We start from the raw sequence: 26,738 nt of genomic DNA on the forward strand, positions 1-26,738 counted from the left end.
CGGGGGACCGGAGCGGAGACAAAGGCGCCGCCGCGCCCCCCCCATCCCATCCCCGCATTCCTCCCCGGTTATAACGCGCCCCCCATTCCCATGGATGCGGGCGTCGCTGCATGCCCGGGGGGGAGCCGGAGGAGGGCGGGGGAATGGCGGGAGGGCGGCGGGCAGGAGGAGGAGGTGGAGGCAGTAGCGCATCACCCGGGGGGGTGTCGGTGAAGATGTCGCTTCGCCGCGCCTACTCCATCAAGGACAAGCTGCAAGCCATCGAGAGGGTGAAGAAAGGCGAGCGCCAGGCGTCGGTGTGCCGCGCTTTCGGGGTGCCGGGGGGCACTCTCCGGGGTTGGCTGAAGGACGAGGCGAAGCTCCGCTGGTTCCTGGAGCAGCTCGGCGGCGAGGTGGGCACCCAGCGCAAGAAGATGCGCTTGGCAAACGAGGAGGAGATCGACCGCGCCGTCTACGCCTGGTTCCTCGCCCTGCGCCAGCACGGCGTGCCGCTCTCCGGACCCCTCATCCAAGCACAAGCGGAAGCCTTCGCCCGGCAGATCTACGGGCCTGAGTGCACCTTCAAGGCGAGCCACGGCTGGTTCTGGCGCTGGCAGAAGCGCCACGGCATCTCCAGCCAGCGCATCTACGGCGAGGGCGGCCTCCCCGCCGAGCCCGAGCGCGCCCCGGCCACCCGCGCCGAGGTCCTGCCCGATGCCGGCGGCTACGGGGACGAGCAGATCTACAACGCCAACATCACCAGGCTCTTCTGGAAGCTTCTTCCCGGTTCTGGAATCACGGCGAGGCGTCCGGCCCGCGGTGAGCGCGTCACGGTGCTGCTGGCCGCCAACTTGACCGGCTCCCACAAACTCAAGCCTTTGGTGGTCGGGGGTCTCCGCGATCCCGCCAGCCTCCGGCATCACAACCAGGAGAAATTCCCGGCTTGCTACCGCTACAGCCCCGAGGCCCGGCTGGCGCCGGCGCTTCTGAGGGCTTGGTTCTTTGAGGACTTCGTGCCGGGCGTGAAGCGGTACCTGAGGCGGAGCTGCCTGCAGCAGAAGGCCGTGCTGCTGCTCAGCTCCGCTCCGTCCCGCTCTGGAGGGGGAACTGAGGATTCTCCGCCGCTCCAGACTCCGGATGGATCCATCCGTGCTCTGTTCCTCTCCAAGAGTCCCTCAGGGAGCGGTTTGGCCGGAGCAGGAGGCCGAATCCCGGCGCCGCTGGAGCAAGGGGTGGTGTCGGCCTTCAAGCAGCTCTACAAGCGGGAATTGCTGCGCTTGGCCGTGTCCTGCGGCGGCCCCGGCAGCCCCGCGGATTTCGTGCGCTCCTTCCTCCTCAAGGACATGTTGTACCTGGCTGGGCTCTCCTGGGATCTCATCCCGCCAGGATCCATCGAGAAGTGCTGGCTGCTGGGGCTGCGCGCCGCCTTCGAGCCCCAGCCCGGCGAGGAAGAGCACGGGGACACCCCCGGAGGGGACGAAGGCGGAGGGGACAGCAAGGTCTTCAGTGACCTGACCCACCTGGCCGCCTTGGCTTTCAAATGCTTGGCTCCCGAGGAAGTGTCCGACTGGTTGCACTTGGATGATGTAGCTCCGGGTGCGGAGGAGGACGATGGTGGCGAGGAGGAAGGCGCCGAGGAGGATGATGAGGAGGAAGCAGCTGGTGGCAGAAGGTGTGGGGAAGGAGGAGATCCTTTGCTGCCCACGGCTGGGGAAGCCATCCAGGGTCTGGAGACGGCGCTGCGCTGGCTGGAGGGACAGGACCCGCGGGAGGTGGGGCCGCTGAGGCTGGTGCAGCTCCGCTCCCTCATCTCCATGGCCCAGCGGCTGCGACGCGGCCGCAGCCCCCAATCCTAGGGCAGGGACAGCTGCCAGTTTTTGGCTACCAACCACCCCTGGTTGTCCACAGAGCTGGGGACACCCCGGTTGTCCCAGGGGGATGGTGGTGGAGGTGCCATCCGCTCCTCTGTGACCGGGATTCCCTGGGGATCAGGAAGCCCAGATGCCTGTGGGTCACAATTCAGGGGATTTTTGTGCAACAGCTCGAATTCCAGGGTTGTTCCTTACCTAAATATATTTAGGAGGTGCTATTTTTTATGTCCCTTGTGGCCCTTGGTCAGTGGCACTGCCAGAAGGGGGGTGGATGCCCCCTAAAATTGCCCAGTTCCCCCAATTCCATGGGGAGAAGGAGTGAAGGAAGGACCTGCTCAGTGTCCATGGGGGATGTTAACTGAAAAATCCCCAAATCCCAGAGCAGGGTTGAGGTGTGCACAGCCAGCTGGACGTGGGCCTCTCCTGAGGTGCTGCAGGGGAAACATTCCACCTTGGAAGAGGCTGGTGACGCCCTTCCCACTGCCAAAACAGAATCCTGTTACACCAGGATGGTTTGGGCCTGGTTTAAGGCAATTTCCTTCAGGCACTGGATTGGGAAAGGGACTCTTAGGTGGCATCCACAAAAAAGAGGCACCTCCATCATTCCCATCACAGCTGGGAACACCTGGACCACAGAGACCTGCTGATCCAGGTGCCATCATCCAAGCATCCTCGTGGAGCTGAAGGCTCCAGGGATGGGGGTTGAGGTGTCCTCATGGGGTTTGTGGGGTGGCCGGGGCTGGAGGACACATCTGGGTGAGTTGAGGTTGGGCTCCTGGCACTGCCTTGGAATATTGGAGGCATCTGATGGGAATTTAGCAGCTCCTGACCTGATTTGGATGAAATTTTAGGGTGTTTAGCTGAATTACTGGAAGAGGGAAATGAAATTAACTCCTCAGTGCTGCTGTGCCCCATGCCAGCAGGCAGGTTGGGGTCTTTACTTGTTGGTTCTTTGTCTCCTTGCTGCAGAGTTTATGGAAATTAAATGGATTTTTATTCCCACATGGAGGTTGTTGTCTGTGAACTGTCATGCGGAGCCATCCCAGAAGGATTTGGGGTGGCACCAGGGTGATCTTCATGGGGTTGTGTCCTCTCAGTGTGGCCTTCTCAATGCCAATGGGGTGTAATCATGTAAAATCACATTTCTGTTTATCATCTTTTACACCAAAATCACTGCACAAAAAGATTCTGGAGCTTGGGACGTGGCTCATTTCAAACAGGAATTTGTGAATGAAAAAAACTTTCAGTTGTGTGACAAAAATGCTGCAAAGATCAGCAGAAGGTGCTGGGCTGGAGGTGTTTGAACTGGTTTGGGGGGGTGAGAATATAAAATTATGGAATGGTTTGGGTGGGAAGGGACCTGCAAGGCCATCAAATTCCAAACCTCTGCTGTGGTCAGGGACACCTTTCACTGTCCCAGGCTGGTCCAAGCTCAGTCCAGCCTGGCCTTGGACACTTCCAGGGATGGGGCGGCCACAGCTTCTCTGGGAATTCCATCCCAGCCCCTCACCACCTTCCCAGGGAGGAATTCCTTCCCAATATCCCATCCAACCCTCTCCTCTGGCGGGGGGAAGCCATTCCCTGTGTTCTGGCATTCCAGGCCCTTATCCAAAGTCAGGGCTCAGCATGCAGATGTTCCACCAGTGATGTTTTGCCCAGAAAATACATTTTCATCCTCAAAGCAGTTGCCAAATCATCTCTAATTGCATCAGAGGCAAGCTGAGCTTAATTAGTTCATGGAAAAGGCTCAGATCCTCTCCTGATGGGCAAGTTTGAGTTTTTACCCCTTCGAAATTCCTGGAGATGGGAGCAGATCAGGGTTTCCATCCCGTTCCCTGGTGCCAGGGAGGGATCATGGTGCAGATTTTTTGGCTGGTTGAGCTCTTGCCCATAGTTCTGGAATGTAGGCAGCATCCTTGTGGATGTGGCTCTGACCACAGGGGTGCAGCCATTCTCCCAGCTCCAGAAGGGTTAAATTGGGAACACTTCATTCCCAAAAGTCTCTCCCCAGTGCTGCACATCCCACATCAGCTTCATCCTTGGTGCCAGCACCGTCACCAGTGAGCATGGAAACCATGGATGTCACCTCCCCATGGAAGTGACCCCGTGGTGGCCTCCCAGGGCCACAGGGACCACAAAAAGCCACACACCCCATTGCTCTGGCCACGTTTATTTGGTTCCAGCCCCGCAGAGGTAACACGTGCCCACAACACCTCCCACCCTCACCCACGTTCTCCCGAAGATCTCAGGATCCCCCTGCTCCTCAGAGGAGCTCGCTTTGGTCTCCATCACCCCTCCTGTCCCAGAAGGGGCTTGTCCATTAGTCCTTGGCCATGTCACAGGCCCGTTTGGTGGCCACCTCCACGGCATCCATGACGGTGGCCCGGAGCGCTCCCTTCTCCAGCTGGTGCAGGGCGTGGATCGTGGTGCCCCCGGGCGTGCAGACGTCCCCCCGCAGCTTGGCCGGGTGCTCCCCCGTCTCCAGCAGCATCTTGGCTGCGCCCTACGGGACACCAGGACACCAAAAAGGTCAGATTAGGGACTTGCCAAATTCCCCTTTGCACGGTTGGATGGCTGTGATGGTGTTCACAGGGGTCTGAGGATGAGGGAAGAGATGAGGATGTGACTCCATGTTTCAGAAGGCTTGACTGATTTATTATTATTTTATCATATATATTATATTATAACTATATTGAAAGAATAGAAGAAAGAATTTCATCAGAAGGCTAGCTAAGAATAGAAAAAGAATGAATGAATAATAAAGGTTTGTGTCTCAAACAGAGAGTCCAAGCCAGCTGACTGTGATTGGCCATTAATTAGAAACAACCACATGAGACCAATCACAGATGCACCTGTTGCATTCCACAGCGGCAGATAATCAATGTTTACATTTTGTTCCTGAGGCCTCTCAGCTTCTCAGGAGGAAAAATCCTCAGGAAAGGATTTTTCAGAAAATATCATGGCTACAGATGGCATCACCATCCCAACACCCCCACAGTGAGGGACTGTCCCACTGCCATGCCCTTTGTCCTTCTGGTTTTTACTTCCAAGAGGGGAAACTGAGGCAGAGCGGCTTCCAGCACTTCCTCCCTCATCCCAAGGGAGGAATGGAGCCTAGGGGGAGGAGGGAAAGGGGAAATGCCGATGTGTTCCAAGGACTCACCAGCAGCGTCTGCGCCGCGATCCTGCTGGCCAAGGCGCCCGGCATTCCCATCTTCACCGCGCCCTCGGCCAGCGCCTCGGCAAACAGGTAAACCTGGGAAGAGAGGAGCATCCAGGGGTGAGCCTGGAGCAAGGAGAGGACACCCCAAATCCCAGGACAGCATCCCCTGTCCCTCTGGCTTACGTAGGCCACGCCACTGCCGCTGAGCCCGGTGTGGATGTCGATGTAGGACTCGGGGACCTCCTCGCAGAGGCCGCAGGAGGACAGGAGGCTCTGGAGGAGCGCGGCTTCCTCATCACCCGCGTTGCTGCCCCGGGAAAAGACCATGGCCCCTGCCTGCACCACGCAGGGCAGGTTGGGCATGATCCGCAGCACTTTGGTCCCGGGAGGGAGGAGCTGGGAAAAGACGGGGATGGGAGAAGGGGTGCCAGCCATGGGGAGTACCCAAAGGTGTCCGGAGACACCAGGACGTGTCACCCATCAGGCTGGCGGAGAAGCGAGGAGCACGGGAAGGGCAGCTGGGAGGGGACAAGGCCACAGAGGTGTGTCCTGTGTGGGCCTGGGTGCAAATGGAGGAGAAAGGAGAGGAGGAGGAAAGGAGGAAGAGGAGAATGAGAGATGAAAAATAAGGCAGAGAGAAAGGAAAGGAGGAAGGAGGAGGAGGAGGAGAAGGAGAAAGAGGAGAAGGAGAAGGAGAAGGAGAAGGAGAAGGAGAAGGAGAAGGAGAAGGAGAAGGAGAAGGAGAAGGAGAAGGAGAAGGAGAAGGAGAAGGAGAAGAAGGAGAAGGAGAGAAGGAGAAGGAGAAGGAGAGAAGGAGAGAAGGAGAAGGAGAGAAGGAGCTGGAAGGGCAGCTGGGAAGGGACAAGGCCACAGAGGTGTGTCCTGCATGGGCCTGAGTGCAAATGGAGGAGAACAGAGAGGAGGAGGAGGAAAGGAGGAAGAGGAGAATGAGAGATGAAAAATAAGGAAGATAGATAGGAGGAGGAGATGGAGAAGGAGAAGGGGAGAAGAAGGAGAAGGAGAGAAGGACAGAAGGAGAAGGGGAGAAGGAGGTGGGCAAGGGAAAAGGAGAGAAGGAGGAGGAGGTGGATGAGGAGGAAAAGGAGGAGAAGGAAGAAGAGGAAAAAGAAAGGAGAGGAGGAGAAGGAGAGAAGAAGGAGGAGAAGGGAAAACAAGGGAAAAAAAGGAGAGGAGGAGAAGGAGAAGGAGAAGGAGAAGGAGAAGGAGAAGGAGAAGGAGAAGGAGAAGGAGAAGGAGAAGGAGAAGGAGAAGGAGAAGGAGGACCAGGATGAGGACAAGGAAAAAGGAAGAGAGAAGGATGAGGAGGTGGATGAGGAGGAAGAGGAGGAGAAGGAGGAATAGGAAAAAGAAAGGAGAGGAGGAGGAGGAGGAGGAGGAGGAGAGAAGGAGGAGAAGAAGGGAAACAGACGCAAAAGGAGGGGAGAAGGAGAAGGAGAAGGGGAGAAGGAGAACCAGGATGAGGACAAGGAAAAAGGAGGAGAGAAGGGGGAGGTGGATGAGGAGAAAAGGAGGAGGAGAGGAGGAAGAGGAAGAAAAAAGGAGAGGAGGAGGAGAAGGAGAGAAGAAGGAGAGGAAGGGGAAACAGAAGCAAAAGGAGAGGAGAAGGGGGAGAGGGAGAAGGAGAAGGACAAGGATAAGGACAAGGAAAAGAGGAGAGAAAGAGGAGGAGATGGATGAGGAGGAAAAGAAGGCGGAAGAGGAAAAAGAAAGGACAAGGAAAAAGGAGGAGAGATGAGGAGGAGAGAAGAAGGAGGAGAAGAAAGGAAAACAGAAGCAAAAGGAGAGGAGGAGGAGGAGAAGGAGAAGAGAAGGAGAAGGGGGAAGGAGAAGGGGAGAAGGAGAAGGGGAACCGGGATGAGGACAAGGAAAAAAGAGGAGAGAAGGATGAGGAGGTGGATGAGGAGAAAAGGAGGAGGAGAAGGAGGAAGAAAAAAGGAGAGGAGGAGGAGAAGGAGAGAAGAAGGAGGAGAGGAAGGGAAAAAAGAAGCAAAAGGAGAGGAGAAGGGGAAGAAGGAGAAGGAGGAGGAGAAGGAGAACCAGGATGAGGACAAGGAAAAAGAAGAGAAGGAGGAGGTGGATGAGGAGGAAAAGGAAGAGGAGAAGGAAGAGGAGAAGGAGGAAGAGGAAAAAGAAAGGAGAGGAGGAGGAGAAGGAGAGAAAAAGGAGGAGAGGAAGGGAAAACAGAAGCAAAAGGAGAGGAGGAGAAGGAGAAAAGGAGAAGCAGGAGAGAAGGAGAAAAGGAAAGGGAGAAGGAGGAGTCTCACCCGCTGCAGTGTCTGGATGGTGACACCAGCCACCAGTGACACCACGATGTGCTGGGGCCCCACAGCAGGACGGATCTCCTCCAGGACACCTGGCAGGATGTGGGGTTTGGTGGCCAGGAAGACCAGGGTGCTCCTGTACATCACTTCCAGGTTGCAGTGCGTGGTCCTGCAGCCCAGCTCCTGCCCAGGGACAGGGAGAGGGATCAGCACCCCCAAAACCAGCATCCCAAAACCAGCATCCCCACGGTAATGACATGTCCAGAGTCCTGCACACAGCCTGAGGACCTGCTCTGGTCACAAAGCCACCGAGGCTCTGCCTGGATCTCACCCAGATCTGGGAAGGATGAGCCAAACCCCTCCTGAGTGTGGGGGAAAAGGGTGCTCTGAGCCCACAGTGAGGGACACCCCAAAATCTCCCACCCCCTGGGCCCCACTCACCCGCCAAGCGCCCAGGTTTCTGTCCGAGGGAGCGCTGGCCAGGACGTTGCTGGCTGGAACCTTCCCTGGGGGGACACAGGGCATGGGGTGAGCGGCCAGGGTGGCCCCAGGGTTGGGGGGACACCCCAGCACAGCCCAGACACCCCAATTCCCACCGGGATGTGATTCCTACAATCCCAGGAGGATCCCAAAAGGGGGACATGGAGCAAAGGGGGCTGGCACCAGTCGTGTCAGGGTACAGTGACAACGGAGGTGGCCCTAATGGGCAGGGCTGTCCCCACACTGTGCTATAGGACAGGGACAATCTGGGACACACGGGCAGCAGGGACAGGGCTGTGCTCTCATTGTGGGACAGGGCTGTCCCCATGTCCCCACACTAATCTGTGGGACAGGGATGTCAGGGAGAGGCAGGACAGGGCTGTCCTAATGTCCCCACACTGATCTGGGGGACAGGGATAGGACAGGGCGTCCCAATGTCCCCACATTGATCTGGGGAACGGGGACTGGGATAGGACAGGGCTGTCCCCATGTCCCCACACTGATCTGAGGGACAGGGACCCTGGGGACAGGGATAGACAGGGCTGTCCCCAATGTCCCCAAAATGATCTGGGGAACAGGGGCCCTGGGGGACTGGGATAGGACAGGGCTGTTCCCATACTGATCTGTGGGACAGGGACACCAGGGAAGAGCACAGTCCCCAGGGGAAGAGTGGCAGGAATGGGCTGTCCCCATGTACTTCCAGTGTAGGACAGGAACCCGGGGAAGGGCTGGGACGTTTGGAATAAGCCAAGACAGGGTTGTCCCCGTGTTCCTCCAATGGAGCACAGGGACCTGGTGAAGGGCTGGGACCTTGGGAATAGGCCAAGGCACGGCTGTCCCCGTGTCCCTCCAATAGAGCACAGGGACCTGGTGAAGGGCTGGGACCTTGGGAATAGGCCAAGACAGGGTTGTCCCCGTGTCCCTCCAATAGAGCACAGGGACCTGGTGAAGGGCTGGGACCTTGGGAATAGGCCAAGGCACGGCTGTCCCCGTGTCCCTCCAATGGAGCACAGGGACCTGGTGAAGGGCTGGGACCTTGGGAATAGGCCAAGGCACGGCTGTCCCCGTGTCCCTCCAATAGAGCACAGGGACCTAGGGAAGGGCTGGGACCTTGGGAATAGGCCAAGGCAGGGCTGTCCCTGTGTCCCTCCAATGGAGCACAGGGACTCGGGGGCGGGCTGGCACTTCAGGAACGGGCCAGGACAGGGTTGTCCCCACATCCCTGCACTGGAGCACAGGGACCTGGGGGCGTGCTGACACTTTAGGAACGGGTCAGGACGCGACTGTCCCCATGTCCCTCCACTGGACAGCAGGGAAGGGAGTGCAGGGAGCGTCCGGAGCAGCGCTGTCCCCATGTCCCCATATCCCCTCACACTTCCCTGCGTCACAGGACACGCAGGGAAGGCGCCAGACCGGGACTGTCGCCGTGTCCCCTCCCCTGTCCGTGTGTCCCGGCCGCCCCCCGTGCCGTACCCGCCTGCAGCAGCCCCCGGACGAGCCCCCCGGCCATGCGCCCGGCGCCCACGAACCCGACCCACAGCTCGGGCTCCTCCATCGCTGCGTGAGGCCGCGCCCCAGAGCCACACCCCCCGCGCTGATTGAGCTCCGGCAGCCACGCCCCGCTCTTCTATTGGTGGATCCGCTGTTAAGGGGCGGGGTGAACGGGGTAAAGAGGGGAAACTGCGCAGGCGCCGGCGCCACGCGGTTCGCGCAGGTGCACGCGTGGGGGTGCTGGAGGGAATTCCCAAACCATTCCCAAAACCTTTCCAAACCTTCCCCGCAGCGCTCAGCGGAGCCCCGGCAGCCCTGGGGCCACGAGGGGATCCCCACCACGGGGGTGGGGACTAAATTTGGCCGTGAGGGAGGTCCCCAAAGTTGTCCGTGGATGTGGGAGGTGCTTCTCACTCTCCTGGCCCCACAGGTTCCCCCACCCGCCCGCATCCACGGGTTTGTGGGGGTACTTTCTGAGGGGGTCCCTAATTTGTCCCCAGATCCCCTAATTTGTCGGTGGGTGTGGGAGCTGCTTCCCATTCCAGGGTGCTCCACACCCACCAGCATTCCTGGGACTATCGGAGGTTCCCCTGGTGGGAGGGACCCTGAAATTTTGGGAGAGGGTTCCTGTAATTTGTACATGAATATGGAGGGTTTTCCCCACTCTCTTTTCCCCACAGGACCCCCTCCATTCCCATCATGCTGCTCCAGAGCTCCTGGGCTGTGCTGCTCCTCTGCGCCACTGCTGGGTTTTGGGGGTGGCTGGGCCTCGCTGCCCACCCAGAGAAGGTGGGGACCCCCCCCCCCCTCAGAGCTGGGGTTCGCCCCACAAATCCCCCTCAAGACAACCACGGGTGACAGCCGGTTCTGGGATGAAGCCAAATGCCAGGAGATGTCACACCTGGAGCACCCAGGGGTGCATTTGGGGTGTCCATGGGGAAAACCAGCATTTCCCCATCATCACCTCCCAAATATTCACCTCAGGAGGAGCTCTGGGAGACCTGGATGAGGTCAGCTCTGGATGAGATCCCTGTGGCCCAGCTCGTGCAGGACATCGCCCACCGGATGGGTATGAGCGAAGGTTGGGATGCTGCAACATTCCCATATCCCACTTTGGGACTGATCCAACCTCTTTTCCCACCCCAGGGAATATGAGCAGCCGTGGGGCTGCAGAGCTCCAGGGAGGACACCAGGTTGTCCCATCCAACTTCCATCAGAAGCAGGAAAGACCTCAGGATGTTCATCCTCAACCAGGTGGGAACACAGCAAATCCCATTCCTGGGTTTTTCACACTGGGGTGCATCTTCCCCAGCTCATCCCACTGCTGCTTCCATCTTTTACAGATGCAGAGAGCATCCTGGTCCTTCAGGAGGTGATGGAGAAGCTGCAGAAGGTCAACCAGAGCCTGGAGCTGGTGCTGACAGCCTTGGAAGATGCACAAAGCCGGCTGGAAAAGCACCTGGAGCACCTCAAAGCCATCCCTGACCTGGATGGTGAGCGGGAATGGGGGCTGGAGGATCGATGGGAGCTGCTGGATGCCAACACCAGGCTCTTCTTCCTCATCCCACAGGTCAGAGCCAAAGTGTCACCTCCTCCTGCATCCCACACAGCTCATACTTCACGCTCCTGGTTCTCCCACTGGTGCCAGCATCATTCCAGGCCATCTTTCTCCTCCTCTTCCTCGCTTCCAGCGCCCTCGGCATTCCAGCAATCTCCACTCTCCTGGTCCTGGCTGCAGCAGGTGGGGACAAGTGTGGGGACAGTGGTTGGGGACACAGCATCTCTGTCCTCTCCCACCCTCTCGTTGTCCCACAGGGCACTGGCTGCTGGCATCCGGCTGCCGTGGTACCGGAAGGATCCGGCCAGTGATTCCCCGGGAAAAGGCTCGGTACCGGCTCACCTCCACCCCGGAGAGGTAGGAGATGGTAGAGGAGGTGGCATGGAAACCTTGGGAGTTGCTGGGTCCCACCCTGGATGTCCCATCCTTGGTGCCTCATCCTGAATTTCCCATCCTGGATTTCCCACCCTAGAGCCATCTGGCACAAGTTCTCAGGAAGGGACAGGACACATCTTGGTGGCTTCCTTAGATAGGACATATGTAGCTTTTGGACACCTCATCCCAACTCCTTGCACCATTTCTGTTCAGATGTTCCATCTTGGATGTCCCATCCTTGGTGCCTCATCATGAATTTCCCATCCTGGATGTGTTCCACCCTGCAGACATCTGGCAGAGGTCTCCAGGGAAGGACAGGACACATCTTGGATGGCTTTCTTACAGGTTTTGGGCATCTCATCCCAACTCCATGTCCTGTTTCTGTCAATGTCACATCCCTGGGTATCCCATCCTGGAGCCATCTGGCAGAAGTCTCCAGGGAAGGACAGGACACATCCTGGTGGCTTTCCTATGGATTTTGGGCACCTCTTCCCAACTCCTTGACCTATTTCTACTCAGAGAAGGGTGTGGAGAGGCTGGAGAGGTTCATGTCTCCATGGTGGTGGTGACACTGAAGCCACCAAGGTGACAGGAGTCCAGTTTTCCTTCTTCCCACACAGGGAATGCGACATGGAGCTGCTGCAAGAGGAGTTGGACAGGATGGAGATGAGCTGCCTGCAAAATGAGAGGCGCCCACAAGGTGGGATCTGTGGTGGCTGTGGGACAAGGATCCAAAGTCCTGACATGTCCCCATCTCGTGCTGGGTGGGACATGTGTGTAATCCCCGTGTCCCCAAGCTCTGCCAGGGCATGTGCCACCACCCCAGAGTGTCCCCATCCTCCACCTTGGAGGGTATCTCCACCCCTAACTTGTTCTTACAGAGCCTTCACACCTGGAGCAGCCCCAAGAAGTGGCCAGAGACATTCCCAAATTCACAGGGCAGGTGTCACCTGACCCCGATGGCCAGAGGACAACACCGAGCTCGTGTGGGGTAAGGTGCTGGGTGGGATGTCCCCATGTTGGTGTTGTTCCCCAAAATCTGCTCTTGGGGACCACCTGGGTCTCACTGAGGGTCAGGTCCTCCAAGGCTGGGGTGTCCTCACCGTGGTGGAACCTCGGCATGGGGCAGACAGACAGGGCTGGGGACATGACATAAAGGGAGGAATTTGGGGTGGAAGAGGGTGTCCTGAAGGATGGCCAAGGCACCCCAGGGGACAAGGGATATCTGCAGGAACTCCCTTCTTCCCAAACCAGGTGACACCGGAGCCGGTCATGGATGCTGGGAAGCTCCTGGTGCCCAAAGCCTGCAGCCCAAGGGCCAACATGTGAGCACCAACTACCCAGAATGTCCCTTCTCCATGGCTTGGTGTCACCTCAGGGGGACACCAAGGTGCTGGTGGCTTCCTGGGGTGCTGATTCGTGTCTCCTCTGTAGGTCCCCGTGCCAGGGCCTCACCAGGGCTGGGCAGCGGTGCCGGAAGAAAGCGATTCCAGGGCTGGAATTCTGCCACATCCACACCACCAGCAGTAGCTCGACCATGGATTCATCTCCCCGTTTTTGACCCTCTACCCCCTCCCTGAGGTGTTTTAACCCTTTTTATGGCTGTTCCAGATCCTGGTGGAGAACATGGACCCTAAGGATGCCACTGGATATGGGTACAGGGCAGATGTTCATTATCCCACCAGTTTTATGCTATTTGCATATATTTTAATAAATGCCACAATTACAGCTGGAGTCTTTCCCATTCCTATCCTGAGACAGGGGACTGTGGGATCATCTCCATGTGCCAAGAGCAGCAGCAAATTCCCTGCTGCCATTTCCATGCCCTGGATTCCTGATTGCCTTCCCTTTATTACACCTAATTGCAGGTAATTAATGTAGCTCATTAACAGCTCAGAGCCACCACTCCCTTGGACACAGCCACGGTGATGGCTCCAGTTAGCTCCTACCACTCAATTTGGGATTTTTTTGGGATGCCCCAACTTTCCTCCCCCCTGCCCTGGGCGTCCTGCGCCGCTCCCAGCAGTGGGGCAGGAATGTGGGAGCTGCTCCCCGCGCTCCCATTTTTACTTTGGAAATGTCACTGTCACCCCCCCAGCCCTGTCCTCTGCCCCAGCAAAGGACAACCCTGAGTTGAAGAGGATGATCCCGGTGCCAGGCGGTCCCGGTGCCGTCACTTCCTGGCGTTGGCATAGTTGGCGTTGAACCAGGCACAGGTTTCCTTCACGGCTGGGGAGGGAGAAGATGAGATGGGTTTGGGGATTGGGAATGGATTTTGGGAATTGATTTTGGTCAGAGAATCACGGGATGGGTTTGGGGACTGGGAAGGGATCTTGGTCACAGAATCATGGGATGGGTTTGGGGACTGGGAAGGGATCTTGGTCAGAGAATCATGGGACAAGTTCTGGGATTGGGAATTGATTTTGGTCAGAAAATCATGGGATGGGTTTGGGGATTGGGAATAGAGTTTTGGAATTTATTTTGGTCATAGAATCACAAGATGGGTTTTGGGACTGGGAATGGGTTTTGGTCAGAGAATCACGGGATGGGTCTGGGGACTGGGAATGGATTTTGGTCACAGAATCATGGGATGGGTTTGAGGATTAGGAGTGGATTATGGGAATGGATTTTGGTCATAGAATCATGGGATGGGTTTGAGGATTAGGAGTGGATTATGGGAATGGATTTTGGTCAGAGAATCATGGGATGGGTTTGGGGACTGGGTTGGAATTTTGGAATTTATTTTGGTCAGAGAATCATGGGATGGCTTTGGGGACTGGGAAGGGATCTTGGTCAGAGAATCATGGAAGAAGTTTTAGGATTGGGAATGGATTTTGGTCAGAGAATCATGGGATGGGTTTGGGGACTGGGAAGGGATTTTGGTCAGAGAATCATGGAACGAGTTTTGGGATTGGGAATGGATTTTGGTGAAAAAATTATGGGACATTTGGGGGACTGGGAATGGCTTTTGGTCAGAGAATCATGGGATAGGTTGGGTTGGAAGGGACTTTTTTTAGGTCGTCTCATCCAACCATCATGCAAGGAGACACCTCCCAAGAGACCAGGTTGCTCCATGCCCCATCCAACCTGACCTTGGATATTTCTAGGGATAGAGAAACCACCACCCCCTGGACAGCACATGCCAGTGTTTCACCACCCTCATTCCTCATTCAGAAAGGATGGACCACCTAGATGCCACAAAGGCTGATGGCACGGGGTAGGACCCCCGGTGTATCCTGGAGACTCCCCCATCTCACCTTTCCTGAAAGGTGTGAACTGGAATTCGGGCAGGTACCGCCGGAGCTTGGCATTGCTGGCCGTCTTCTTGAACTGCCCATCGGACTTGGTGGTGTCAAACTGGGATGGGAAGGGTTAAGGAGGAAAACCACGTCTTGCTTTTGCTCCCTTGGTGGGAAGGATCCTCTGGATCATGGAATCTCCCAGGGGAGCTGGTGGGAACAGGGGCTTAGCCTTTTGTGAAGGATACAACGAGCTCCCCCCTGAATTCCATGGCCTCCGCGATGGCCTCTGCTGCTTCCCGGATGGAGACTTCATCTTCTTCTCCCACTGTGGAGAAGGGAAGGATCATGGCTGTTCCCTCATGGAGAGGGGACGCCTGGGGGGCAGCCAGGGCTTACCTGACAAAATGATTGGCTCCACCTCATCGTATTCCCGCAGCACCCAAATGAAAAGTCGGGCCAGGTCCTGTTGAAGAGCAGACAACTCTTGGAGTGGTCACTGATGTGCCCCAGTCCTCCCATCCCAAGGGGATACAACTCTGGGAATGTCCCAGGACAAGCCAGGGGGGTTCAGACCCCTCCAGGGTCCTGCCAGTGGGTGCTCCAGCCCCATTCCCTGCTTCCCAAGGCCACACACACCTACCAGGGAATAGATGAACTGCCTCCTGGGCTTGCCTGTTCCCCAGACGGTCAGAGCAGAGCCGGACTCTGCAGGAGGAAGGAGCCATGACCACCAGAGCCACCTCCAACCACCCCGCAGAGCAGGTGGGAAAGAAAAAAACCCCTCATTTCTCCCCAGAAAAAATCCCTGGAAGTCCTGCCACCCTCACGTTTGGCCAGGTAGACCTTGTGGATGAGCCCTGGCAGGACGTGGCCGTCCTCGATGTTGAAGTTGTCGTGTGGCCCGAAGATGTTGGTGGGAATGACGGCAGTGAAGCGTCGGCCGTGCTGCTCAGAATAACCCCTGGATGAGAGCAGGGAAGGGATGGTGGGTGGGCTCTCAAGCCCCTTCCTCCAGCACCCAAAAAACCCCAGCCAGCAGCACCTTCACCTGCTGAGCCCCAGGTATCTCCCCAATTTCCACCTGGAATTCCCACTGGATTCCCCTTGCCTTGAAATCCCATGGCTGCTCCCATGTCCCCAAACTCACCTGTTTTGGACATCAATCATCCTCTTGGCGTAGGAGTATCCAAAGTTGGAGCTGTGAGGTGGCCCGTTGTGGATCTGGGAATATCAGAGTGGACAAATTAAGCAGGGCAGGGACTTTCCCTGGGTTTTGTGTGGGAATGGGGACTCTCACCATGGTCTCATCGATGGGATAGGTGGTCTTGTCTGGGAAGATGCAGGTGGAGAGGCAGGAGACCACCTTCTGCACCCCCGACTCGTGGGCAGAGTGCAGGACGTTGTCATTGATGTGGATGTTTGTCCTCTGGGAAAAGGGACATTTATCAGGATCGTGGGGTCAGGGATCCCCAAATTCCTTCACCAGTACCTCATTAATAACTCCAGAAGCCACTGGAGCTCTGGTCTGGCACTGGTAGCAGAGCAAACCACATCCCTGTGTGCCCATATCCAAATTTAGGGAGTGCAGCACCCACAGGCATCCCAACAGTGCCAAATTCCGAGGGTGCTCACCCAAAAATCCAGGTTGGAGCGGATGTTTTTGAAGAGGCCTCCGACCATGGCAGCCAGGTGGATGACGTGGGTGGGCTTGTGCCTCTCAAACAGGGCTTTGGTCTCGGAGCTGCTCCTGGAATGGGAAATTTTGGGATTCATTGGGGTCAGCAGAGAAAATTGAGGCGTTTGCAAGGAAAAACCCAATCCTAGGAGAGGAAATGTTGGGGTGTGGTGGGGGCAGATTGGGGAGTTTCTAAGGAAAAACTTAATCTTGGGATGGGAAAATTTGGGATTGGGTGAGGTCAACAAAGAACATTGGAGCAATTCCAAGGAAAAACCCAGTCCTGGGATGGGAAAATTTGTGATTCAGCTGGGTCAATGGAGTAGACTGGGATGTTTCAAAGGAAAAAGGAAATCTAGGGATAGGAAATTTTTGGGGTCACCAGAGCAGATTGGGGTGATTCTAAGAAAAACCCCAATCCTTGGATGGGAAAATTTGGGGTTTAGTGAGCTCAACAGAGGAGACTGGGTTGTTTCCAAGGAAAAATCAAACACTGGAATAGGAAAATTTGGGATTTGGTGGGATCAAGCAAATTGAGGCATTTCCAAGGAAAAACAAAATCCTGAGATGGGAAATTTTGGGGTCTCCAGAGCAGACTGGGGCAATTCCAAGGAAAAACCCAATCCTGGGATGGGAAAATTTGGGGTTTACTGATGTCAACAGAGCAGACTGGGGTCTTTTGGAGGAAAAACAAAATCCTGGGGTGGGAAATTTTTGGGGTTTGTCAGGGCCAAGAGAGCAGATTTGGTTGTTTCCAAGGAAAAATCAAACACTTGAATGGGAAAATTTGGGATTCAGTGGGGTCGACAGAGCTCACTGGGGTGTCTCTGAGGGAAAAACTCAATCCTGGGATGGGAAAATTTGGGATTCAGTGGGGTCAACAGAGCAGACTGGGGTGTGCCCAAGGAAAAATCAAGCACTGGAATGGGAAAATTTGGGATTTGGTGGAATTAGCAGAGCAAATTGAGGCATTTCCAAGGAAAAGCCAAGTTCTGGGATGGGAAATTTTGGGGTCACCAGAGCAGACTGGGGCGATTCCAAGGAAAAACCCAATCCTGGGATGGGATAATTTGGGGTTTACTGAGGTCAACAGAGAAGACTGGAGTCTTTTGGAGGAAAAACCAAATCCTGGAATGGGAAATTTTGGGGTTTGTCAGGGTTAAGGTTGTCAGGGTTGTTTCCAAGGAAAAATCAAACACTGGAATGGGAAAATTTGGGATTTGGTGGGATCAAGCAAATTGAGGCATTTCCAAGGAAAAACAAAATCCTGAGATGGGAAATTTTAGGGTCACCAGAGCAGACTGGGGTGTTTCCAAGGAAAAATGAAGTCCAGGTATGGGGTTTTTTTGGGGTTGATAGAGCAAATTCCAGGGTTTCCGGAGAAAAAACCCCAACTCACGTCAAGTCAGCGTCCCGGGAGGACACAAAGATCCACTCCTCATCCGGCTGCCCCTCTCCATCAGCCACCACCTTCTCGATGGCTCTGCCCACCAGGCCGGTGCCACCCGTCACCAGGATGCGCTTGGTCACCTCCGTCATGGCCAAAACCCTGCAGGGAGGACAAGCTGGGATCGCGAGCACGGGCATGGACCACCCTGGTGTGGGCACCCACGAGCATCCCCCACACCCCATGCAGGTGGGATCGGGGTTTTGGGGGGAAATTTCTACGTTTCTGGGCAAAAATGGGCGTGTTTGGCTGTGATAGGGCTGAAATTCCTCAGCTGGAGGCCACCTGGGTGAGGGCCAGCCCTGCCACGTGGCACTGCTCAGCCTCTGGAAAGGGAGGGGCACCTGCACCCCCAGGTGTGTGCCCCAAATCTCCTTCTGCACCTCCAAATCGCCTCCCACACCCCAAATATCCCCCTGCACTTCAGAGAGGCTGCATCCCAGATCTACTCCTGAACCCCGAGTTTTGTGTCTGCACCCCAAATCTCCACCTGCACCCCATATCTCTTTCTGTACCCCAAATCTCCCTCTGCACCCCGGGTCTGCACACAAGATCTCCCCCTGAACCCCAAATTTCCCCCTGCGCCCCAGATCCTATGTTTGCAACCTAAACCTTCCCTGCACCCCAAATCCCAGCTCTGCACCCAGGATTGCATCCACGCCTCCCCTGTCCCTCAAACCCCAGCACTGCACCCCAAATCCCAGCTCTGAACCCAATCCTAACCCACCCACCTCCTCTGCACCCCAAATCTCTCTCTTGCACCCTCATCTCCCCTCACCCCGTCCCGTCCCGTAGCGCGTCCCCTCTCTCAACCCACAACCTCCCGCACCCCTGCCCTCCCCGCCGTCCTGTCCCCCCACTTTGGGGACCCCCCGGTTCTCCTCCCCACCGGTCTGGGGGGCTCCTGTCCCCACAAATGTCCCTTAATGGGGTGAGGGGCGCGTCTCACCCTCAGCTGGATTCGGGGCCACTCGGGTGCGCTCGCTTCTACTCGGTTAAGTTCGGCTGCTCTCGGCTCGGTGTGGGTTCGGGTTGAGTCGGTAGGGGCTCGGCTGTGTTCGGCCTCGCGCGGCTCGGCTCGGTGGAGGCTCGGCTGTATTCGGCTATGCTCGGGGCTGCTCGGCGGTGCTTCGTGGGGACTCGTCTAGGTTCGGTTGCTCTCGGCTCTGTAAGGGCTCGGCTGGATTCGGCTTCGCTCGTCTCGGCCCGGTCAGGGTTCGGCTGAGCTCGGCTTCTTCCGCCACCGTCACCGGGCGCTGCCGCTTGGCTCATCGGGAAATGTAGTCCATGTCCGGCATCAGGGGAAAGGAGGGGGCGCAAGGGAGAAGATTTTGTGAAGAGGGACAAGGGAAATATAGGGAAGAGGAGGGAGTGCAGGGGAAGGGAATGGGGGTGCAGGGAAGGGAATGGGGGTGCAGGGACAGAAGGGTGGATGAGAAAGGGGTGCAAGTGCAGGGGAAAGGAAAAGAGAAGGAAAGAGGATATAGGGGTTTTAAGGGGGTTCAGGGGAAGGGGTGCAAAAGCAAGGAAAGGGGTGCAGGAAAGGAAGGGGGTACAAGGAAAGGGGTTTCCTAGGTGTCCACCCCAAAGGGGCTCCATCAAAAGGGATTTCAATGTGAAAACACTTTAATCACTTTTAATACACTTAAGCCGAGATTAAAAATGAGCAGAGCTATCCTGCGTGTGGGGGATGGTTTTGAAGGCACCCCTGCCACCCCCACATCCAGCTGGATTTTCCCCTCGGGATTTTTGCGAGGCAAAGGCATGGCTTTGCTCTAAATTAAAATTTTGAAAGTGGAATTAAGGGCAACCCAGCCAGGAATTCCCACATTACTCCTGCCAAAGCCCTGGGTAGCCCCAGTGTTGAGGAGCAATAGAATGTCAGACTTTCATTCCTTTTCTCCAGGCTGAGACCTGGAAATGTACCCTTTTCCTTTGGGAAAGCCTCAGGGAAGGCTGAATCCTCGGGGACCTCCTTGCTGGGAGATAGGGGCGTCCTTTGCTTATTTAAAGATGTCACCTTGTGCCTCTGTCCCCTGGAATTGCTCATCCCCTCTTCCAGCTGGCTGAGTCCCTGTGTGTGTCCAGCCCTTTCAGGCCTTTCCCAGCTCCAAAATCCCACTCCCGGGGGTCTTGGTGTTGTTCCCACCTGATGTTTTACAGGATTCCCTGGCTGATCTCACCCACAGAGCCAGGGATGAACACTGAATCTCCTTCTCCAAGCCAGCTAATTCCATGTCTGTCCTGCACCCTCCACGAGACACTTGAGGTTTGGCAAGAAGAAACCTCACGTTGATGTTGGGATGAGTCAGATCCAGCTGCATCCACGCTTCCACCTCACTCCACGGTGAAATTATGGAAAAAAAGGGTTTGGGTTGGAATAAAATAATTCCCATAAATAAAAATCATCCCATTCCAACCCCCTGCCATGGGCAGGGACACCTTCCACTAGATCAGGTTGCTCCAATGTGGCCTTGAACACTCTCAGGGATGAGGGGGGAAAGTCAAGGAATATTTTCCATGTGCTGGTGGGAGAATAAGATGTTCCTGCTGCCTCCTGCAAGTTTTGGGAGACTAATTAGGGATAAAACCACGTTTCAGCCAAGGAATTGCCGGGAGGTGGTGCAGCCCAAGAGCTGCTGTGACAGCACTCGAATAACCACGGTGTTGCATTAAATGCAGTAATTTTGGAGCTTAAATATGCTAATTCTGGGTCTAATTACCAAAGAAATGTTGGAGCACGAGGGAAGATCACAGGGGAAAGGGATAAAGTTGTGGCAACCACATGGGACAGACTCGTTTGTTAATGAAATATCACCCAGGCTCCTGATGTTATCTAACAAGGCCTTTGGGATCTGAGGATCAAAGCCCGCAGCCAGACCCATTAGCTCATCTGGGCAGGGTGTCTGCGTGACACGATCCAGAGGACATCCCAGGACCTTCCAGCCGGCAGGATAAAGCTTGGGGTGGCTTGGCCAGGATCCTGTTGGAGAACCGCTGCTCAGTGTGAGGCGTCGTTTCCGTAACTAAGCTTCCTTGTTGGGTGACCTATTTCTCTGGAATGGGCCTGGTTCTGGGTCCAGCCCCACTCCCTGCTCTGCCCTCCCCATGCCTCCCAGGAAAGTGGGGCAGATGGGTATGAGATTCCTGGGTATGAGATTCCCAGGTACAGCCTGTCCAGGTGGAAGCTGTCCGAGGATGAGGCTGCAGCCAAGCTCCAGGAGCCCAGGTGAGACAGCTCTAAGTATCCCTTCCCTGCTAAAATTCCAGCTTTGTGGCTCTCTTTTAGGGAGCAGCACATCAGCAGTGACCCCTTTTTCCAGGCCTTGTCTCACAGGATGGCCTGTGCCAGTTTCCATAGGGATTGGGGGTTGCTCCCCACAGTGTGCAGCCCTTTGGGAGTGGGAATTATCCAAAAGCACAGAGGGGGAAGACTGAGATGGGGATGGGGATGGTGAACACAGATATTCCAAGAAATCTCGTTCATGGGATTGGGAGCAGCTGCTGCACAAGAATGTCCTTTCCACCATCATTTTGGATTTGGTCTTGTCGAGCCCAGTCCTCTGGAGGACGGAGATGAACCTGCCACTGCTCCATGATGGGGTTTGGGGTTATTCTGGGAGTGGGATCTTGGCTAGGTGGGTGTGAATCCCATCAGGAGAAGAACTGGAAGAGATGCCACCTCTTTTCTAGCCCATCCCATCTTTTTGGAGTCTCCTTGGATGGAGTGCAGAGAACTGGGCAGGACCCAAGATCCCATCCCAGGGTGGATGTGAGAGAGGAATGTGGGCACAGGGCACTGTGGATGCAGATCTGAGCCTCCTCCCAGTGTTCCCTGGAACCCACGTGAGCTGACTGTGCCCAAAAAGAGCGTCTCTGGCGCAGGTTTGGGATGAGGCAGACATCCCGCTGGGCCTCGCTGCTTGGGCATGTCCCAGGACCTTGGGAAGGTGAAATCCTGCTCTAGTTTCAGTCCAAGTGTTGATGTCAAGCTGGATGAACTCCAAGGTGAATGAGTATAAGAGCAGGGATTAGTTAAATTTGTCTTTTTATGGGTTAGACTTTATTTTAAGATGAGCTGAAGTTGGTGCCTCAAGGCCAGCCAGGGGAGATGCACTATTTAACTAAACAGAGAAATAAAAAGGCCAAACAGTTCCAAACCTATTCCCTCTCTTCTTTCTCAGTTCAGCTGCAGGGGCTGTTTAGTTTTGGTTTTAAGGAAGGGTTTTTGTTCCTCAGCAAACTCTTCCTCTTTGAACCAAATCTGAATCCAGCTGTGCATGGAGTTCTGTGCCTTTCTGGGCTCCAGCTGCTCCAGAGATGTTGTTTTAATTTGCTTTTGATGAATATTTTAGTGCTGCCAATAGCCCTGGAGACTTTGAACTCGTGTGCCCGCCCAGAGCTCACCTGTTTGCTGGGAGCCTTTGTACAGAGAAAAAAAAACACATCAAAGGAGAAGAAAGAGTGAACGTCACTGGTGAGAAGCAATTTGGGGAGACCAAAGATCTTTATGACCCAAAAATCCGTGTTGGAGTGTCAAAATTGGGAGACAAAAAGGCAGGAAGGTGGCAAAAGGGGCACCATCATCTCAGCAGGGTCACAGGCTCATTCCTGCACCTTGTTGGCAGGTCTCCATGCTGCACCTCAGGAGTCCACAGTGACTCAAGTCATAATGGGGATGTGATGTGTGACCTCAGAGCAGAGGGTTGGTGACTTGGGATCACCAGCACAGATGATCCAGAGACCCTGAAAAGGGAGGAGGGTGCCCTGGAGGCTCCCTTAATGGGACCCTGCAGTGAGGAGGGAAAGGGGGATTTCCATCAGGGATCAGTTGAAGACCTCATAACAAGAGGAGATCCTGGCGTGGAGACTCCCAGGGAAGGGGGACTGTCCAGCCAGGTGGACAATGCAGCAATGACCATCACCTGGGTCCGCTGAGGAACTCACAGTAAGGGGTGTGATGGCCTGGAAACACTGGTAAACCAAGGCCCTTGCAGGAAAAGGGGAAATGGAAATGGGACCTTTCTTGGGTGGCCCTGGCATCCCTCTGAAAGTGAAGATGGTGTCAGAAAGACTGCAGCTATTTCAGCTGGGAGCAAAGTGTCTATACTGGGTGTAGCTGCAATATGTCTGGTATAAGAAGAGGAGGCATCTGAGGCTTTGCTGAAGGAAAATTTTATTTACGTAAAAGAATGAATAGATAGGAGCAGCAAGAGGAAGGGATCCAATGTGAGGTTCAAGTAGGGCAAATATGAGCCAAGGTGCTTTGGTTGCAGGAGCTGTGGCCAGAGCCCAGAGCTGGTGGTGTCAGGGGTGGTGCTGAGGGCCCTTAGCAGATGTAGCCATAGCCCCTTCTGCCATAGCAGCCCAGGCCTCCCAGGCCGTAGCCAAGGCCAAAGCCACCAAATCCGCCAGAGATGGGCTGTCCCTGGGCATTGAGCTCAGTGCCCAGAGCAGCGGAGGAGGTGGATCCGACGGCGGTGTTCTGGGGGAAGGAGGTCATGATGGGTCCTGGCAGGGTGACCATCACAGGGGAAGGGTTGATGATGACGCGGGAATCCTGGCATTGCAGGGCACAGGGCTCGTTGCAGCTGTTGGCCAGCGGGGTGGGTCCGCAGGGACGGCAGAGGCTGTTGCAGGCCATGGGTGTGGTGTGGAGGGTGCCTGTAAGAGAGAAGGGTGAGGCAGGGCACAGGGGCATGGCGCAGCAAGGGGCAGTGAGGGAGTGTGGAAGCTGTAGTGGAGCTGTGGGGAGGCATGAGGGCGGCTGGGGCTGTGTGTGCTGGAAGAGAGGGGCCAGGGGTGCAGAAGCAGGAGGGTCAGGGGATTGAGTCTCACCTGGTTATAGGCAGGAGCAGGAGTTGAAGGCTTGAGGAGGAGTGTGTAAGGGAGAGAGGCTCTGGGCTGGCTTTTATGCTGGTTCTGGAGGGGTGGGACAGTCTTTGTCCCATGGCCTTAGGGCATTTTGCAGGCCAGGTGAGTGCTGAGGTGAGGAGTATTTTGCTCCCCACAACTCTGCAGTGTCATGTCCTGCTTTTGAGGACATGACCTTGGCGGCAGCTTTTAAATGCAGGTATTAGAGACCAAAGGCTGCTGTTAATTTTGTTTCTCTGGGAGGGCTGAATACATGACCAAAGCTTTGGAGAGGTGGGATGTCATCATCGTGGCAGTGGTGTGCTGTGGTTTTGTGGCTGTGTGGTGAAGACGGGCCTCTTCCACCACAGCCACGTCAGACTGGTTTGGGCTTTGCAGCTCTTCTTGAGGTGACAGGGGACAGCTCTCCTTCCATCGCATTTTCTGTCTCCCGACCATATTGTAAAATTCCTAAACACCTCTATATTTCAGGCCTTTTCCCCTAGTGATGGGAAAGCAATTCCTGTGATTTGCAGATGCCTCTCATTCTCCAAATGTCTTGTGCTGGTCCATCCATAGCTGGTGAAAGATAGGGGAAAAACTTGTGTGAGGAGCAACGGATGTAGCTATAGACATTGACTTTTCAGAAAAAGTGAGTTGACCTTGTTACTCTCTAGAGGTACCTGAATTGAAGCCATAGTGTCAGTTTTGTCTGACACAGCCTTGCAGGTCATCATGTGGGGAATGTTTTCCGGCACACAATTGTGCAGTGTCATGTCCTTCTGTTGAGGAAGTGTCCATCTGACCTTGGTGTCAGCTTTAAAGTGAGAGTTGGTATTTGGGAGGATTTGTTTGGAAGATGTGTGTCAGAAAAACCAAAATTTACAAGAAAAGCCTAAGAAAAATATGGGTGTCTTCAGTGAGGTCATTCTGTAGCATTTGTGTTGTTTATTTTGTGGGTGTGCTGTGAAGAAGGTCCCCATTCCACTGCAGCCATGTCAGGCTGGTGTGGCCTTTGTACCTGTGCTGTGCATGAGGAGCTGCCCCTTCCATTGTGGTCATTCCTCCTTCATAGTGAGAGTATTTGAAACCAAGGGCAGGTGTTGATGGTGTGTGTCAAAGGGGACTGAAGATGTGACCAAGATTTGGAGAGGTGGAATGTCATCAGTGAGGTCATCCAGGAACTCATGGTTTTCAGTTTATGGGTGTGTTGTGAAGAGGGGCCCCACAGTATCCCAGGGGTGTCAGGATGGTCTGGGCTTTGCATCTGTGCCAGGTGTGAGTGCCTGGACTGTTGCATTCTGTGTCAGCAGAGGGAGAGTTGGCCCTTCAGGGAGCTGGCAGATGATGGCATGTCTGAGGCCTCAATTGGCCATTCCACTGGTCAGAAGGACCTCGAGACTAAGGTTTAAAGGAATCTTCCAAGGTTCAAACAAGGGAAATGAGAAGTTCAGCATCTGGACAGGACTTGCCCCTGGGTCATGCTGTGGGCAGAGAGTCTGAAAAGTGACTTTTCTGAACAGGACCCAGTGGTGCTGATGGAGAAAAGAATGAGCAGCTGGCTGTGGTGGGGAATTACTTCAGTGGAGCATCACCTGTGCCCCGGACAGATTTGTGGAAATTGTTGCCATGAAGTCAGGAGAGGTGGCCCTTCCTCTCTTTAGAGCATTGGTGAGAGCCGGTGTGTGGTGATGTGGACAGTTCTGGCTTCCAGGTGAAGAAGCACAAGGGTGTAGTGGACAAGGAGCTGTTGAGGGCCACCAGATAATTAAGGGCCTGGTGGCTCCTTGTTAGAAGAGAGACAGAGAGAACTAGGACTCTGAGGAGACAAGGATGGGCAGGGATGTGTCACCAGTGTCTGAGAGCCATGCTGTTCTCAGGAGTGCACACTTGAAGGAATAGAAGGCACATGCATATTTGAATATAAAGTGAATTCCATGGGCAAAGGAAGCAAGAATTTTTCAGTGTGTGTAGATGGTCTCAGAGTGTAAGAGGCACTGGGGTCCCTCTTCTTGAAGGTCCAAAACTGATCTGGCCAGTCCTGGAAATCCTGTTCCTGCTGGACCTGCTTGAGCAGAGAGGATGGAAGCACTTTGACTCTGGAATTGCTGCCTAAGCGCATGATGTTATTCCTCTGTTCATGGGGTGGAAACAAGAGTGCTTCTAAAGAGAACTTCTCAAGTGTATGCTGACATAGAGTGACCTTGTCAGAGCAGTGCCCAGGAGAGAATTGTTGTGTCCAAGCCTTTGGTGGATGAGATGATGGCCTTGTGTCATGATCTGGAAAGTGCCCAACTCTCCCCTGTTTCCCATGTGAGTGTTGGTTATTCCTGGTGGGGACATATTTGCTAAGAAATGTTCTTTGCTCCCTTTCCATCCCATATAATGGTTGAGTGCTGGCATTGCACAGGGTGAGGATGTGAGACCATTGGAATTCAAAAAGAACAGGAAGCAACTAAGGTTGTGATTCAAGAAAAATTTATTGAAGTGAAAGAATGCTGAGAAAGAAGAAAATGAGGAAACAGGTGTGATGTAGCGGTAGAGAGACCATCAGCTGAGGTGCTTTGGTTGCAGGAGCTGCTGGCAGAGGCCAGAGCTGGTGGTGTCAGGGTAGGTGCTGAGGGCCCTTAGCAGATGTAGCCATAGCCCCTTCTGCCATAGCAGCCCAGGCCTCCCAGGCCGTAGCCAAGGCCAAAGCCAAATCCCCCAGAGATGGGCTGTCCCTGGGCATTGAGCTCAGTGCCCAGAGCAGCGGAGGAGGTGGATCCGACGGCGGTGTTCTGGGGGAAGGAGGTCATGATGGGTCCTGGCAGGGTGACCATCACAGGGGAAGGGTTGATGATGACGCGGGAATCCTGGCATTGCAGGGCACAGGGCTCATTGCAGCTGTTGGCCAGCGGGGTGGGTCCGCAGGGACGGCAGAGGCTGTTGCAGGCCATGGGTGTGGTGTGGAGGGTGCCTGGAAGACAGAAGGGTGAGGCAGGGCACAGGGGCATGGCGCAGCAAGGGGCAGTGAGGGAGTGTGGAAGCTGTAGTGGAGCTGTGGGGAGGCATGAGGGCGGCTGGGGCTGTGTGTGCTGATAGAGAGGGGCAAGGGGTGCAGAAGCAGGAGGGTCAGGGGATTGAGTCTCACCTGGTTATAGGCAGGAGCAGGAGTTGAAGGCTTGAGGAGGAGTGTGTAACGGAGAGAGGCTCTGGGCTGGCTTTTATGCTAGTTCTGGAGGGGTGGGACAGTCTTGTCCCATGGCCTTGGGGCATTTTGCAGGCCAGGTGAGTGCTGAGGTGAGGAGTATTTTGCTCCCCACAACTCTGCAGTGTCATG

At 55.3% G+C, this 26,738-nt stretch overlaps 6 protein-coding genes across 6 annotated transcripts; 2 read left to right on the plus strand and 4 right to left on the minus strand.

The window, feature by feature from the left end:
- Nucleotides 1-209: 209 nt before the first annotated feature.
- Nucleotides 210-2,858, plus strand: TIGD5 (tigger transposable element derived 5). Its single transcript, XM_059473991.1, has one exon. The coding sequence runs from the start codon at nucleotides 216-218 to the stop codon at nucleotides 1,833-1,835; it is 1,620 nt and encodes a 539-aa protein (XP_059329974.1). The 5' UTR covers nucleotides 210-215; the 3' UTR covers nucleotides 1,836-2,858.
- Nucleotides 2,859-4,015: 1,157 nt separating this feature from the next.
- Nucleotides 4,016-9,335, minus strand: PYCR3 (pyrroline-5-carboxylate reductase 3). Its single transcript, XM_059474004.1, has 6 exons — nucleotides 9,249-9,335; nucleotides 7,737-7,801; nucleotides 7,299-7,478; nucleotides 5,197-5,409; nucleotides 5,014-5,106; nucleotides 4,016-4,353 (listed from the first exon to the last, which is right to left on the minus strand). Exons 1-6 carry the CDS (start codon nucleotides 9,328-9,330, stop codon nucleotides 4,171-4,173), a joined length of 816 nt encoding a protein of 271 aa, XP_059329987.1. The 5' UTR covers nucleotides 9,331-9,335; the 3' UTR covers nucleotides 4,016-4,170.
- Nucleotides 9,336-9,515: 180 nt separating this feature from the next.
- LOC132076673 (uncharacterized) lies at nucleotides 9,516-12,891 on the plus strand. Its single transcript, XM_059477924.1, has 11 exons — nucleotides 9,516-9,669; nucleotides 9,947-10,055; nucleotides 10,251-10,335; nucleotides 10,413-10,520; nucleotides 10,610-10,759; nucleotides 10,837-11,007; nucleotides 11,082-11,181; nucleotides 11,820-11,899; nucleotides 12,081-12,190; nucleotides 12,454-12,524; nucleotides 12,634-12,891. Exons 2-11 carry the CDS (start codon nucleotides 9,966-9,968, stop codon nucleotides 12,758-12,760), a joined length of 1,092 nt encoding a protein of 363 aa, XP_059333907.1. The 5' UTR covers nucleotides 9,516-9,669; nucleotides 9,947-9,965; the 3' UTR covers nucleotides 12,761-12,891.
- On the minus strand, nucleotides 12,885-18,595 carry GFUS (GDP-L-fucose synthase). The gene is made up of 11 exons (XM_059477937.1): nucleotides 18,513-18,595; nucleotides 17,516-17,665; nucleotides 16,074-16,188; nucleotides 15,739-15,867; nucleotides 15,589-15,662; nucleotides 15,269-15,402; nucleotides 15,082-15,146; nucleotides 14,838-14,904; nucleotides 14,687-14,766; nucleotides 14,457-14,556; nucleotides 12,885-13,428 (listed from the first exon to the last, which is right to left on the minus strand). Exons 2-11 carry the CDS (start codon nucleotides 17,653-17,655, stop codon nucleotides 13,373-13,375), a joined length of 960 nt encoding a protein of 319 aa, XP_059333920.1. The 5' UTR covers nucleotides 17,656-17,665; nucleotides 18,513-18,595; the 3' UTR covers nucleotides 12,885-13,372.
- A 4,297-nt stretch (nucleotides 18,596-22,892) lies between these two features.
- Nucleotides 22,893-23,207, minus strand: LOC132079823 (feather beta keratin-like). Its single transcript, XM_059482638.1, has one exon. It carries the CDS (start codon nucleotides 23,205-23,207, stop codon nucleotides 22,893-22,895), a length of 315 nt encoding a protein of 104 aa, XP_059338621.1.
- A 2,836-nt stretch (nucleotides 23,208-26,043) lies between these two features.
- On the minus strand, nucleotides 26,044-26,674 carry LOC132074097 (feather beta keratin-like). Its single transcript, XM_059473635.1, has 2 exons — nucleotides 26,560-26,674; nucleotides 26,044-26,384 (listed from the first exon to the last, which is right to left on the minus strand). The coding sequence occupies exons 1-2, from the start codon at nucleotides 26,672-26,674 to the stop codon at nucleotides 26,044-26,046; spliced, it is 456 nt and encodes a 151-aa protein (XP_059329618.1).
- Between the last annotated feature and the right edge of the window lie 64 nt (nucleotides 26,675-26,738).

Source organism: Ammospiza nelsoni, chromosome 1, assembly GCF_027579445.1.
Source record: "Ammospiza nelsoni isolate bAmmNel1 chromosome 1, bAmmNel1.pri, whole genome shotgun sequence".
Classification (NCBI taxonomy): domain Eukaryota; kingdom Metazoa; phylum Chordata; class Aves; order Passeriformes; family Passerellidae; genus Ammospiza; species Ammospiza nelsoni.

What these genes read in the sequence shown, in the direction of transcription:
- TIGD5 (XM_059473991.1), top strand. Translation starts at nt 216, where the DNA reads ATGTCGCTTCGCCGCGCCTACTCCATCAAGGACAAGCTGCAAGCCATC.
- PYCR3 (XM_059474004.1), bottom strand. Translation starts at nt 9,330, where the DNA reads ATGGAGGAGCCCGAGCTGTGGGTCGGGTTCGTGGGCGCCGGGCGCATG. An exon ending in GCGGCAGTGGCGTGGCCTAC is followed by an intron (nt 5,107 to 5,196) that starts GTAAGCCAGAGG and finishes CTCTCTTCCCAG; the next exon opens with GTTTACCTGTTTGCCGAGGC. An exon ending in TCGCGGCGCAGACGCTGCTG is followed by an intron (nt 4,354 to 5,013) that starts GTGAGTCCTTGG and finishes GGTGTCCCGTAG; the next exon opens with GGCGCAGCCAAGATGCTGCT.
- LOC132076673 (XM_059477924.1), top strand. Translation starts at nt 9,966, where the DNA reads ATGCTGCTCCAGAGCTCCTGGGCTGTGCTGCTCCTCTGCGCCACTGCT. An exon ending in CTCACCTCCACCCCGGAGAG is followed by an intron (nt 11,182 to 11,819) that starts GTAGGAGATGGT and finishes CTTCCCACACAG; the next exon opens with GGAATGCGACATGGAGCTGC. An exon ending in CAACACCGAGCTCGTGTGGG is followed by an intron (nt 12,191 to 12,453) that starts GTAAGGTGCTGG and finishes TTCCCAAACCAG; the next exon opens with GTGACACCGGAGCCGGTCAT.
- GFUS (XM_059477937.1), bottom strand. Translation starts at nt 17,655, where the DNA reads ATGACGGAGGTGACCAAGCGCATCCTGGTGACGGGTGGCACCGGCCTG. An exon ending in CAAGGTCTACCTGGCCAAAC is followed by an intron (nt 15,147 to 15,268) that starts GTGAGGGTGGCA and finishes TTCCTCCTGCAG; the next exon opens with AGTCCGGCTCTGCTCTGACC. An exon ending in AATTCAGGGGGGAGCTCGTT is followed by an intron (nt 14,557 to 14,686) that starts GTATCCTTCACA and finishes TTCCCATCCCAG; the next exon opens with TTTGACACCACCAAGTCCGA.
- LOC132079823 (XM_059482638.1), bottom strand. Translation starts at nt 23,207, where the DNA reads ATGGCCTGCAACAGCCTCTGCCGTCCCTGCGGACCCACCCCGCTGGCC.
- LOC132074097 (XM_059473635.1), bottom strand. Translation starts at nt 26,674, where the DNA reads ATGCCCCAAGGCCATGGGACAAGACTGTCCCACCCCTCCAGAACTAGC. An exon ending in CCTTCAACTCCTGCTCCTGC is followed by an intron (nt 26,385 to 26,559) that starts CTATAACCAGGT and finishes CCTCACCCTTCT; the next exon opens with GTCTTCCAGGCACCCTCCAC.